At 37.4% G+C, this 14,693-nt stretch overlaps 1 protein-coding gene across 1 annotated transcript in view; it reads left to right on the top strand.

Moving 5' to 3' along the window:
• UBR2 (ubiquitin protein ligase E3 component n-recognin 2) overlaps positions 1 to 14,693 on the top strand; it is a 127,179-nt gene that overhangs the window by 17,907 nt on the left and 94,579 nt on the right. The window contains exons 3-4 of the mRNA XM_032140517.2: positions 10,929 to 11,007; positions 12,997 to 13,110. Of these exons, the coding sequence (XP_031996408.1) occupies positions 10,929 to 11,007; positions 12,997 to 13,110 (193 nt within the window). The remainder of the gene's footprint in view (positions 1 to 10,928; positions 11,008 to 12,996; positions 13,111 to 14,693) is intronic.

Here is a 14,693-nt window from a genome sequence, read left to right on the forward strand (position 1 = left end):
ATTGCTGAGTGTGTTTCATTGTATAAATATGCCACAGTCGCCCACAATCTGTTGTTCTGTGGATGAACATTGGAGTTGTTTCTAAGTTTTGGCTATTATGAATAAAACTTCTGTGACCTTCTGTTTTTTAAATATGCAACACAAAATATTAGGCATTGTTATTCTGTACTTAACCACATTTTAATGTGTTTTATATACCAAATAACATAAATTTTGCACTGTTAAAAATCTGCAGCTTTTAATGATACATTTTAGGGGCTGGGTGCGGTGGCTCATGCCAGTAATCCCAGCACTTCGGGAAGCCGAGGCGGGTGGATCACGAGGTCCGGAGATCAAGACCATCCTGGCTAACATGGTGAAACCCCGTCTCTACTAAAAATACAAAAAATTAGCCAGGCATGGTGACGGGCGCCTGTAGTCCCAGCTACTCAGGAGGCTGAGGCAGGAGAATGACAAGAACCCAGGAGGCGGAGCTTGCAGTGAGCTGAGATCACACCACCGTACTCCAGCCTGGGCGACAGGGCGAGACGCCGTCTCAAAAAAAAAAAAAAAAATACATTTTAGGAATGTAAGAAAATTATTTATATTAAGACACCATAAGATAGGCCCTCTAGACTGTAATAATACATTACTTGATACATTACTTGATACATTGGTTTCAGGATATTACCATTTTTATTCAAGTGTTTTTGTGGACATATGTTTTAATTTTTCTTGGATAAATTCCTAAGAATGGAATTTCTGGGTAAAAGGGCAGGTATATGTTGAACTTAATAAAAACTGCTAAACCTTTTTTCCAAAAGGATTGCATCGTCTCCTCTAGTAATGTACGAAAGTTCCTGTTGTTTCATATCCTTACCAATAGGTGATGTTGTCAGACTTTTTTTTTTTTTTTTAACAAAACAGGAAGAATGTGTTTAATACAGTATGAAATATTTCTTAATTGCAATTATTGTATTATTCCTTACAGAAAACACACAAGTCCTTAAAATAATAACCTCATTTAAATTTAAGTTTAATGCATCATACTATTCTAAATATCTGCCAGCATATACTACATAGACTGTTTAATTTGCCATTCTATTTAATGATATCTCATTATAGTTCCTTTTTTCTTTTCAAAATTAAAAAAAAATTTCAGTGCTCTTTGGGTATCATTATAGTTTAAATTTTCCTTAATTTTGCACGTGCTTATTGCCCATTCATCCAGCTTCTCTTGTGAAGTTATTGTTAAGGTCTTTTGTCCATTTTTGGGTTGTTTATCTTTTCATTATCTTTATTCACTTTTGGAGTTCTTTATTCTGAATACAAGTCCTTCGTCAGACTCATTTTGTGACTATTTTCTCCTAGTCTGTGGCTTGTCTCTATGGTGGCTTTTGATGACAGAAGTTTTTAATTTTGATGTTCAATTTACCAGTTTTTTTCATGATTATTGTTCCTGTGTCCAGTAAATCTCTGCCTTCTCTCAAATGGCAAAATGGTTTCTGTGATTTATTTATTTATTTACTTTTATTATTATTATTTTTTTTGAGACAGTTTTGCTCCTGTTGCCCAGACTGGAGTGCAATCGTGCAATCTCAGCTCACTGCAACCTCTGCCTCCCGGATTCAAGCGATTCTCCTCCCTCAGCCTCCCAAGTAGCTGGGATTCCAGGCATGCGCCACCATGCCCAATTAATTTTCTATTTTTAGTAGAGTTGGGGGGGTTTCCCCATGTTGGTCAGGCTAGTCTCGAACTCCCAACCTCAGGTGATCCACCCGCCTAGGCCTTCCAAAGTGCTGGGATTACAGGGCTTTTTTTTTTTTTTTTTTTTCCTGAGATGGAGTCTTGCTCTGTTTCCCAGGCTGGAGTGCAGTGGCACGATCTCGGCTCACTGCAACCTCTGCCTACCAGGTTCAAGCCATTCTCCTGCCTCAGTCTCCTGAGTAGCTAGGACTACAGGCACGCGCCACCAGTCCCAGCTAATTTTTTTGTATTTTTAGTAGAGCCAGGTTTTCACCATGTTGGTCAGGCTGGTCTTGAACTCCTGACCTCAAATGATCTGCCCACCTCCGCCTCCCAAAATGCTGGGATTGCAGGCATGAGACACCACGCCCGGCCTCTCTCTCTAATTTTTTCATGTAAACTTTGTGATTTTAGACTTTTTGTCTGGGACTATGATCTGTCTCAAACTAAATTTTTTATATGGCTTGAGGTAGAGGCTAAGTTTCATTTCTTTACATATGGATATTTAGTTGTTCCAGCATCATTTCTTCCTCTCCCCATTGCATTTTTTTTTCTTTGATACAGAGTTTTGCTCTTGTTGCCCAGGCTGGAGTGTAATGGCGCTATATCAGCTCACTGCAACCTCCGCCTACTGGGTTCAAGCAATTCTTCTGCCTCAGCCTCCCAAGTAGCTGGGTTATGGGCATGCACCACCATGCCTGGCTAATTTTGTATTTTTAGTAGAGACGGGATTTCTCCATGTTGGTCAGGCTGGTCTCAAACTCCTGACCTCAGGTGATCTGCCTACCTCGGCCTCCCAAAGTACTGAGATTACAGGCGTGAGCCACTCACACCTGGTCGAATTGCTTTGATATTTGATATCTTATAAAAAATCACTTAACTATAAAGTGTGGGTCCATTTCTGAACAGTAATCTAGTTCATTCATTGATATGTCTATTCTTATGTCAAAGACATTACTTTGATTATTGCAGCTTTATAGTAAGTCTTGAATTGATTAGTGTAAGTCTCCCATTTTTGTTCCTTTAAAGTTTGTCTATTTCATGTCCTTTGCATTTTATAAATTTTAAAATTAGTTTGTAAATTTCTGTTTTTAAGAAAGACTACCAAGATTAAGATTAGGATTGCATTGAATCTATAGATTAGTTTGGGGTAAATTGACATTTTAACAATACTGAGTTTCCCAAATCCATAAACATTTTATCTCTCTCCATTTATTAAGGCCTTCTTTAATCCCTTTTAGCAAAGTCTTACAGTTTTTATATAGAAGTTGTACATGCCTTTTGTTATATTTATTCCTAAGTAATTTATGATATTTTTCCTGAATTTTAGTGTCCGTTTATTTTCTGCCATTATAAAGAAATACAACTGGTTTCTGACACTAACTTTTACCCTGTGACCTTGCTAAATTCACTTGCTAGTTCTGGTGTTTTTGTTTTGTTTTTTGTTTCTTAGGATTTTTCTATAATTATGTCTTCTATGAATGGAGACAGTTTTACTTTTTCTTTTCTAATCTTTTTGCCTTTCTTTCTTGTGCTCTATTGCTCTGGTGAAAGTGGACATTCTTTCCTTGTTCCCAATCTTAGGGAGAAATTCAGTCTTTCACTATTAAGTATGATGTTAAGTATAATTTTCTAATGTAACTTTTATCTCATTGAGGAAGTTCCCTTCTATTCCTAGTTTACTTAGGTTTTAAAAAAAAAAATCGTAAATGACTATTTCATGTTGTCAGGTACCTCTACTGCATTTATTGAGCTGATCATAGTTTTTCTTTTTTGTTCCATTAGTTTGGTTGATTGCATTGTTTGATTTTTCACATTTTTTTTTATTACTGGATGAATCTGGCTCTATTATCATGAATTATAACTTTTGTATATTGCTGGATTCAACTCATTAATGTTGTGTGAAGGATTTTTGTCTCTGTGTTCCATAGAATATACCAGTCTGGCATTCTCTTGTAATGTGTTTGTCCGGTCTTGGTTGTTAGGGTTATACTGGCCTTGTGAAACGAATTGGGATATATTCCTTCTTTCTTATTTCTGGAAGTATTTATGTAAAATTGGTATGACTTTTTCTTAAATGTTTGATAGAATGTGCCAGTAAAATAAATCATCAAGGCCTAGGGTTTTTTTGCAAGGAAGTATTTGGTAACGATTCAATTTCTTTGATATTTATTAGGGTTTTTTATAATTTTATTTCATCTTCTGTCAATTTTGGTACTGTATATTTTTCAAGGAATATATTTCATCATATAATGTCAAATTGACATAAAATTGTGCATATTTCCTTTTGCTTTTGATGTCTGTGGTATCTATAATGATGTCTCTTTCATTCCTGATAATAGTAATTTGTATTTTGTCTTTTAATCAATTTAATTTTTTCAAATAATAAGTTTTTAGCTTTGTTATTTTTGTCTTTTATCTATTTTGTTTTATTGATTTCTACTCTTTTTATTCTTCCATCTACTTAGTTTGGATTTATGTTCTTATATTTTTTGACCCACGGGTTATTTAGAAGTGCATTGCTTAACTTCCATGTATCTTTCTTAGATAACATATTGTAGCTTAGTTCTAACAAAATTACACATTCTGTATGGTTTCAGTTTTGAAATTTATTGAAACTTCTTTTATGGACCCAGCAAGGTGGCTCACGCTTCTAATCCTGGCACTTTGGAGGGCTAAACCAGGTAGATAGCTTGAGCCCAGGAGTTCGAGACCAGCCTGGGCAACATGTCGAAACCCCATCTCTACCAAAAAAAAAAATACAAAAATTAGCTGGACATGGTGGAGCACACTGGTAGTCCCAGCTGTGTGGGAGGTTGAGTTGAGCCCAGGAGTGGGAGGTTGCAGCGAGCTGAGATTGTACCATGGTGCTCTAGCCTGGGCAACACAGCCAGACCTTGTCTCAACAAACAAAACTTGAAACTTGTTTTATGGTTCGGCACCATGGTCAGTCTTATTCCATGTGCATTTGAAAAGAAGGTATATTTTGCAGTTGTTGAATGTAATTATTGATATGCTTGTAATTATTAATGTATTTGTTGATTTAGGTCTACCATTTGCTATTTGTTTTCAGTTTGTCTCTTTTTTCTTTTTTTTTTTTTGTTCCTCTGTTCCTAATTTTCCTAATTGTATGCTGCCTTTCAGGTTAAATAAAATTGTAGCATTTCGTTTTGATTTTTTTTTTTGGCTTTTTAGCTGTTCTCTCACATTTTTTAAAATGGTAATTCTAGGGATTATAATATGCATCTTTAACTTATCAAAGTCTGTTTTTACTACTTTGTGTAAAATAAACAAACCTTGCATTTATAGTTACATTTATTCCTCTCATCTTTTCTGCTTCTTGTCATATATATTGCACCTATAAACTTTTTTTTTTTTTTTTTTGAGACAGAGTCTCACTCTGTCGCCGAGGCTGGAGTGCAGTGGCGCAATCTCGGCTCACTGCAACCTTGCCTCCCAGACTAAAGCGATTCTCCTGCCTCAGCCTCCCAAGTAGCTGGGATTACAGGCACCGCCACCACGCCTGGCTTATTTTTGTATTTTTGGTAGAGACGGGGTTTCACCATGTTGGCCAGGCTGGTCTTGAACTCCTGACCTCAGGTAATCCACCTGCCTCAGCCTCCCAAAGTGCTGGAATTACAGGCATGAGCCACCATGCCTGGCCCAAATGTTATAAACCTTACAATGCAATGTTACAATTTTTGCTTTAATACATTAGTCTTTTAAAGACATTAAGAAAAGACAAGAAAAAATATGTATAACCATTAATATTAACCCACATATATCTTGCTTCCAGGGATCTTCATTCTTTCCTGGACTAGAGGTTGGGAAGCTTTTTCTGTAAAGATCCAAGTAGAAAATATATTTGCAGTCTTTGTTGCATATTCTTCTTTTAATTTTTTTTTTTCTTTTTTTGAGATGGGGTCTTGCTCTGTCCATTTCCCAGGCTGGAGTACAGTGGCATAACCACAGCTTACTGCAGCCTTGACCTCCCAGGTTCAAGCAATCCTCTCACCTCAGCCTCCCAAGTAGCTGAGACTACAGGTGCATACTGCCATGCCTGGCTAATTTTTAAATTTTTTGTAGAGATGGGGTCTCACCGTGTTGCCAGGGCTGGTCTCAAACTCCTGGGCTCAAGCGATCCTCCCGCCTCAGCCTCCCAAAGTTCTGAGATTACAGGCATGAGCCACCAAGCCCAGACTTCTTCTTTTTTTAAATAGCTGTTTAAACATGTAAAAATCATTCTTACGTTGCGGGTTGAACCAGAGGCTGTGGACCATTGTTGTTGACTTTTACTGTGGATTCTAATTATTAGTTATCTCAGTTTATGTTTATCTGAAAATGTTTTTATTGTCTATGGCCATTCCACCCTGAATGTGTCTGATCTCATCTGAAAATGTTTGTATTTTGCACTTATTTTTTCTCCCTTTTTTTATTCTGGGAAAAACACACTCTTTCTCTACATTCTCATGCAACACTTCTGACACCAGGTATGTGGGGTTTTTTACCCTAAGGATTTCTCCAACTCTGAATACTGGCTGGGTATCTTACAATTTAATTCAATTCAACTCTGACCCTGTCTACCAGGTGTTATTGTCAGAATCCAAAGGCTAAGAGCTCAGTTTCACAAGTCTGCCCCCTACTTTAGACACCAGTTGCAATTAATGCTCATCTATACTTCTGATTGACTGGCTGTATATTGGGGTCTCCATTAGCTCCTCTTTGGGTTGGATTAAGTTGCTAGGACAGCTTACGGATATTATAAAGGATACAGAAGAACAGCCAGATGGAAGAGACTTAATAGGGCAAGGTGTGGGAGAAAGGGTGAAGAGCTTCCATGCCCTCTCTGGGCATGCCACCCTCCTAACACCTAAGTCCCAGGGTGAAGTTCCAGCAACTTGGAAGTTCATTAAACCTTGTCAAATTTTTATAGGGGCCAGGCATGGTGGCTAATGCCTGTAATCCCAGCACTTTGGAAGACCGAGGTAGGAGAATCACTTGAAGCTAGAAGTTTAAGACTAGCCTGGACAACATACCAAGATGCTGTCTCTACAAAGGAAAAATAGCCAGGTATAGTGGCTTGAGCCTGGAGTTCCATCTATTCGGGAGGCTGAAGTGGGAGGATTGCTCAAACCCAGGAGTTTAAGGTTGCAGTGAGCTGTGATCAGGCCACACTGCACTCCAGCCTGGGTAACAGAGCTAGACCCTATCCCAAGAAACAACAACAACAACAGAAAGTTTTTATAATAAAGAGCTTAATCTCCAACCCCACCCCTCCCCTCTTCCCAGATTTTGGTGGGTGAGTCTGAAAGCTCCAGCCCTCTTGGTCGTGGTCTTTCTGGTAACTGGCCCTGTACTGAAGGGCTGTCAAGGGGCTCTACACTAAGTCACCTCACAAGCATAAACTCAGATTTCTCGCCATTAAGTGATGTTAGCTGTAGGTTTTTGGTAGATATTCCTTATCAAGTTAAGAAATATTCCTCAATATTCCTCTTCTGCCGAGAGTTTTTATTATGAATGGGCATTGCATTTTGTCAAATCCTTTTTTTTCTTCTAAAGATAGAATCGTCCAGGCTGGAGTGCAGTAGCGAGATCATAGCTCACAGCAGTCTTAAACGCCTGGACTTGGGATCCTCCAGCCTCGTAGCTGGTACTACAGGCACACCACTGTGCCTAACTAATTTTTATAAAAAATTTTTGCGGAGATGGAGTCTTACTTTGTTGCCCCAACTGGTCTAACTCCTGGCTTCAAGCAATCCTCTCACCTCAGCCTCCCAAAGTGCTAGGATTACAGGTGTGAGCCACTGCACCAACTATCAAATGCTTTTCTGTGTGTAATTTTTCTTCTTTAGCCTGTTAATGTGATAGATTTACATGATTTTCAGATGTTGAGCCAGCCTGGCATACATGGGATAAATTCTACTTGGTCGTAGTGTAGAATTCTTTTTACACATTGTTGGATTCAATTTGCTAATACTTTGTTATTTTCATGAAAGAGATTGATCTGTATTTTTCTTGAATTGTCTATGTCTGATTTTGACATTAGAGCGATGTTGGCCTAATAGAATGAGTTAGGAAGTATTCCCTCTGCTTCTGTCTTCTAGAAGAGATTGTGTAGAATTAGTATAATTTCTTCCTTAAACATTTGATAAAATTCACCAGTGAACCCATGTGAGCCCAGTGCTTTTGGTTTTGAAGGTTATTAGTTCTTGACTCAATTTCTTTAATAGATATAGGCCTGTTCAGATTGTTTGTACTCATTTTTGAAGGATATTTTTCCTGAATATTGAAGTCTGGATAGACTGTTTCTGGTTTTCTTCCTTTTCAACATTTTAAAGATCGTGATCCAATGTGTTCTGAACTCTGTTGTTTTGTTGATGTTAGCTGTTACTGGCATATCTATGTTACCTTGTGTGAAATGTGTTGGATTTTTCTAGCTGCCTTGAAGATTTTCTTGTTATTTTTGAATATTAGCAGTTTGACTATGATAGACCTAAATATCTTTTTTGTATTTATTCTCTTGAGGTTTGTTTTTAGCCGATGTCTTCCACCAAATTGGTAAGTTTAGGTTATTATTTCTTCAAATATTTTTTCTGCCTTTGTTCCATTCCTAAGACTCCAGTTACACAGTAGTATAATTGAGTAATAATTAGTACATGTATTAATATTGTATAAAAATAATATATGTGTAATATGAATATATTTACATAGAGATAGATACTGCATACTCAAAACATTTTAATACAAGGGTATATGATTGTAAAAGCTTGGAGATGATGGCTTTAGACAAATCACTAAGATCTCAGGGATCCTTGAGTGCTCTAGATGCACTGGCTTTGGCCCTACATACTTTTAATACGGTAGTCAACAATCAATACTATAACTGTACACATTTGTCCTTTCTGTTAAGTGATAGCTAAATGAGGACGAGGCTCTAGCTTTCCTTTTCTTTGTATGAAAGCAAAAAGACTGGCTCTCAGATTGATATTTAAACATCCACAAGTATTGTCTATAAGAGGCAAACTAAAATAGAAAGTCACTGAAAGTAGGAAGGGAAACAGTTAAGAAAAAAATACCAGGCAAATAATATGATACAAAAGAAAAAGTAGCAGTTTTCATATAAAAGACGCAAGTAGACATTGTATGCTGGTAAAGAGAGCAGTAGGTAAAGAAAAAATATCCATAATGAACATTTATGCACCTAACTGTAGACTGTTCACAGCCTTGGCATATATCAAGTGATAACTAGTAGGACTGCAGGGAGAAATGGAAAAATCAACAATCCTAGTTAAAGACTTTTAACACCTTCCTCACAGGAAGTGATAAAGAAGATAAAAAGCAGAGTGATTTAATTTTGTTGTTCAAATCTAAGATTTGAACAACAAAATTAATAAACTTGCTATCAAATATCTAGAGAACTCTGTCCCAACAGAATATATATTCTTTCAAGTACACACAGAACAATTACAAATTAATCTGTATAGTACTGGCATAAGTATAGACATAGATGAGTGGAATAGAAAAGAGAATTAAGCCAGGTGCGGTGGCCCATGCCTGTAATCCCAGCACTTTGGGAGGCCAAGGCAGGCAGATCACTTGAGGCCAGGAGTTCGAGACCAGCCTGGCCAACATGGCAAAACCTTGTCTCTACTAAAAATACAAAAATTAGCTGGGCATGGTGGCACACACTTGTAGTCCCAGCTACTTGGGAGACTGAGGCAGGAGAATTACTTGAACAGGGGAGGCGGAGGCTGCAGTGAGCTGAGATCACGCCACGCATTCCAACCTGGGCGACAGAGCAAGACTCCACTCAAAAAAGAAATTTGGAAGCTCTTCCAACCCAGTCCTTTTGGATTTTTGTGGAGACTTCATTACATAACCATGATTGATTACATCATTGGCCACTGCTGATCAGTTCACCAGCCCCCAGAGGTGGGGGTGGGACTGAAAGTTTCAACCCTTTAATCACATGCTTGGTTCCTTTGGCAACCAGCTTCCATCCTAAAGTTCCCAGCCTTTGAGAACAAAAGACTTGGCCGGGCACAGTGGCTCCTACCTGTAATCTCAGCACTTTGGGAGGCTGAGGCAGGGGATTGCTTGAGCCCAGGAGTTGGAGACCAATCTGGGCAACATGATAAAACCCCATCTCTACAAAAGATACAGAAATGAGCCCAGCATAGTGGCATATACCTGTACTCCCAGCTACCAGGGAGGCTGAGGTGGGAGGATTGCTTGAGCCCCAGAGGTTGAGGCTGCAGTGAGCCGTGAGCATGCCACTGTACTCCAGCCTGGCTCAATAAAAGACTCTTCTGTCACCCAGGGGATTTCTGTGTCTGTAACTAGGGTTAAAGACTAAATTTTAGCACATCTACCAGCACACTTATCTACAAGAGTTTTAGGAGCCTGGTGTCAGGAACCAGGGACAGGAACCAATATAGATTTCTTATTTTACACTCCCCATTTCATTTCATGGAATTGTCTAGATTCTCTTAAGATATGATCTATAAATGTATCTAACTGGCAGTATGAAGAAAGCAAATGAAACAACTCAGGGCACCCCAACCAACCCTTTGAAACTCTTCAGTCAGGATATCTTATGGGCCATATGTGTTGTGTGAATACCAGAAATAGGGGCCATGTGAGGAGACCTGTATCATTCTGTGCAGTGAACCTATAGAATGTTTAATTTCCCTTTTCAGTTAAAATTTAAGTAGAAATGTAAGTTCAAATATTGTCTTCTTGCATTTCAGTTGATATTTTTGCCTTTCTAGGGATGCATACATATCACTTTGAAGACCCTTGGTCTCAAATACCCGTTTGGAAGAAGTTACTTGAAATTCCAATATATGAATCTTAAGAATTCATAAATATTTTGAATATATTTCATATACATCTATGTGTTTTAATGTGTAATGTGATTTCCACAAATCTATGGGAAAACACACCATTACATTAAAATTTACTGTTCTAATAATATGTGCCTTGAAAGACTCCCTAGTACACATCTATTATGGAGACACAGGTTCTTAAACTGCTTTCATTGATCAAAGATCTGACAGATCTTTGGGAATGATACTTCCTTTTTTAAAACACCAAAAAACTTCACATTTTCATTCTTTTAGGATGGATTCCAATTTGAAATAATTCTGTTGTGAAATATGTAGTTATTTTCTGACACTCTGGTTTTTTTTTTAACTTTACAGAGACTGTGCAGTTGATCCAACTTGTGTTTTGTGCATGGAGTGCTTTTTGGGAAGTATTCACAGAGATCATCGATATAGGGTTAGTAATGTCCAAATAATAACCATGCCCAGTATTGCATTTTATAATAAATATCTTTTCTTTCTTTTCAAAATGCAAATATTTAACACTAAAATAGGGCGGAGGGTAGTTTAAACAGTGCTGTTTATTTAAATACCATTGGATATAGGATGCCAGTGTAGAAACAAATTATGAATCCACACTTCTTGGAGCATATGATTTAAAAAAGATAATAGAGGTATCAGCTCTTCTGTATTGTTTCAACTAGTTTGTTTTTGCTATTTTTTAATGTTTATTAAAGAGACATCTACTACAGTGTAGGAGAGGACCCAACTCCAGCACCTACAACCCACCAGTTTAGTATTTTTTCACTGCTGTAATGCTGTCAGTACTTTTCAAAATTCAGGTATGTTTGTTTGCTTTTAAGTCAGGGACACAGATAAATACAGATTATTCCAAATCCTGTCCTGGCTCCTCTATTGGAAATTGAAGAAAGACCGTGGAGATTCAAAGGGTAGGGTTGTTAGATGGAACTTTTTCACCCTTATCATAAAACAGAATGGTATAGAGGAATATTTTAATATTATTCTTAATTTAGGAGCCCATCTGGGTCAGAACTTTTCCTCCTGTTTGTTTTTATTTACTTTACCCAAGAATTCATAATAATGAACTAAAACAGCTACAGGGCCGGGCGCAGTGGCTAATGCCTGTAATTCCAGCACTTTGGGAGGCCAAGGCAGGCGGATCACGAGGTCAGGAGATCAACACCATCCTGGCCAACAATGGTGAAACCCCATCTCTACTAAAAATACAAAAATTAGCCAGGCATGGTGGCGCATGCCTGTAATCCCAGCTGCTCGGGAGGCTGAGGCAGGAGAATCACTTAAACCTGGGAGGCAGAGGTTGCAGTGAGCTGAGATCACACCACCGCACTCCAGCCTGGGCAACAGAGAGAGACTCCATCCCAAAATAAAAAATAAAAATAAATAAAAACCCAGCTACAAAATTGGGCTACTTATATTCTTGTCTGTTCATTAGTCTCATAAATCAGTAAAAGAGTCCTAGTTTCCTTTAAGCTGTTCTGCCTATGTTTGGTAACTGAAACAAGCACGTGTCATTTTCCAAATGACTCCTACCCACATTTCTTGGCATTATCTTTGCATTCCCCAGGAATAGTTGTCATTTATGGGGTTACATTAATTATATTGTGATATATAACACAAATACTTACTTTGGGCAGAATATAACAGCTTATTCTAAAACTTGCTGTATCTAATACCTGTTAGTAAGCTCTTCCTCATACTATTTTAAGAAAAGCAGAATTTCTAGTCTACCAATTATTAATTCTGGTTCTGTGATGCCAGATTTCTCAAATCATTGCCCTGTCTTAAGGGAGTATGAATAATTCCTGAACCTTGCAGGTGGTGAAAAGCTTTTATTATTAGGCAGTCTACTTTTGTATTTCCTGAGCCCCTATTACTTATCCTTTCAAAGAGTGGCTATTTAAGGTGTATTACAGAAGAAAAATTAACTATTTCTATAGTCTTTGTTCGTTAATTTCTCCAAAGCAAATGCAGCACTCTTAGACTCTAGGAGACAGCAGCTAGAGGAATCTGTATAACCCCCGAGTCTATTGTGTTTATAGCATCACAACCTGTAGCATAGATAGCATTATACCAATTTAACCAAAACCCAGCAGGAAAACCCTTGTGATTCTCATGATTTTCCTAATTAAGGAAGTCATGTAGACAAACATACCCTCTTCTAAATATCTGTAGCTAACATTACAAAGTAGCTTATTTTATTTTTAAATCACTTAGATTAGCTTATAGGCTTACTTAAAGTAAACTTTAAAACATTGAGAGGTTTGGCATTTTATCTAATTTTATGCCTCCAAAGAAATTAAACACTTAAGCAATGGTATTTCCTTAGCACTTGATATTCTTATTTATTATTTGATAGCCCTCAGTAAATATTTATTGACAAGATACTTTACAATTTTTTTCCAAGATGACAACATCAGGAGGTGGAGGTTTCTGTGACTGTGGTGATACTGAAGCTTGGAAAGAGGGTCCTTACTGTCAAAAACATGAACTTAACACCTCTGAAATTGAGGAAGAAGAGGTAAAAAACATTTTCACAAAGTTGTTTTTAACCCAAGTTTGAAATATTTTTAGAAATAGTCATTAGATGATGTGAGAAATGGATAAGCAAATAGTACTTCCACTATTGACAGTGACTAGTTTACTTTGAAAGTTCTTTGCATTTTGTGGATGCTGTACGGTTGCTAATAGTACACAGTTGAAATTCTGCAAATTTAATTCTGATTTTTTGTTTGGTTGGGGTTTGTTTTAAGCATACTTGAAGTTTATTTGAGTACTAACTTTTGATTGAGAGGATTATTTTTCCCATATGTGTAGACCAGTTAACTAAGTTGAGTTTTGTATATCTTTATTATAACAAAGATTTTTGGGGCCAGATAGCTTTCTTTTCTGTTACCATACATGACAGCCAATCCCATTCATCATCTCCTGGTTTCCATTATCATTGGTTATGTGATGGGACCATGTGTAGTGATGATAGCTCAGTACAAATAATTCCCACTGCTTACTGTGTTTTTCAAGTTGTTGATCCTGCATTATTTTTCTGAAATGGATTTGTAATGGAATAGTAGACTCCCACAAAATAAATGCTTAAATCTCTGCTGCTTTTTTTAAAACTTCAAAAACTTTCCATATATTTCTAATAACTCACTTAATTGTAATTATACAATGATAAAATCTTTCAATGGTATGCTACAATAGATTATGTTTTATTATTTTTAATTGACAATAATTCTACATGTTTATGGGGTACAGCATGATATTTATGGGGCATAGTGTGATATTTTGATACATATATACAATGTGTAATGAGCAAATCAGGGTAATTAGCGTATCCATCACCTCAAACATTTAACATTATTTGGTATTGGAAACTTTCACCATCCACTCTTGTAGCTATTTGAAAATATACGGTAAATTGTTAATTATAGTCATGCTATAGTGCTATAGAACATTAGAACTCATTCTTCCTATCTAGCTTTGTTCTTGTATCCGTTAGCCAACCTGTGGCAGTCCCTCTTCTGCTACATTTTATGACAATTTGTTGTATAGTTCAAGATCCTTCTTTCAGATTTTATTATTTTTAAATGGCAGCGGAATAGGTACACTCAAGTACTTCTACATTGTTAGTAGACCTGATATAGATTTGGGGCAAGTGGACAGCAATAGTCCTTCCTCAGCCAGGCAAGGTGGCTCACACCTATAATCCCAATACTTTGGGAAGCCAAGACAGGTGGATCACTTTAACCCAGGAGTTGAGACCAGCCTGGGCAAATGGCAAAACCCCATCCCTACAAAAAATACAAAAATTAGTTGGGTGTGGTGGCACACGCCTGTGGTTCCAGCCACTTGGGTTGGGGGTGCTGAAGTGGGATCCGCTTGAGCCATAGGAGGCAGAGGTTGCAGTAAGCCAAGATCATGACCCTGTCTTTAAAAAAAAAAAAAAAAAAAAGTTCTTCCTGGTACCCATACCCTACAGGTCTCAAATATATTTTATCAGAATAACCAAAGCTCTTGATGTACAAATCAAAATTTATACAAAATGATTCAGTGCTATGGAAAACATGTTTTGTTTGTGTTTCATTTGCTTTGTGAAAGTGTTCT

This window comes from Hylobates moloch, unplaced genomic scaffold (genome assembly GCF_009828535.3).
Source record: "Hylobates moloch isolate HMO894 unplaced genomic scaffold, HMol_V3 SCAFFOLD_20, whole genome shotgun sequence".
Classification (NCBI taxonomy): Eukaryota; Metazoa; Chordata; class Mammalia; order Primates; family Hylobatidae; genus Hylobates; species Hylobates moloch.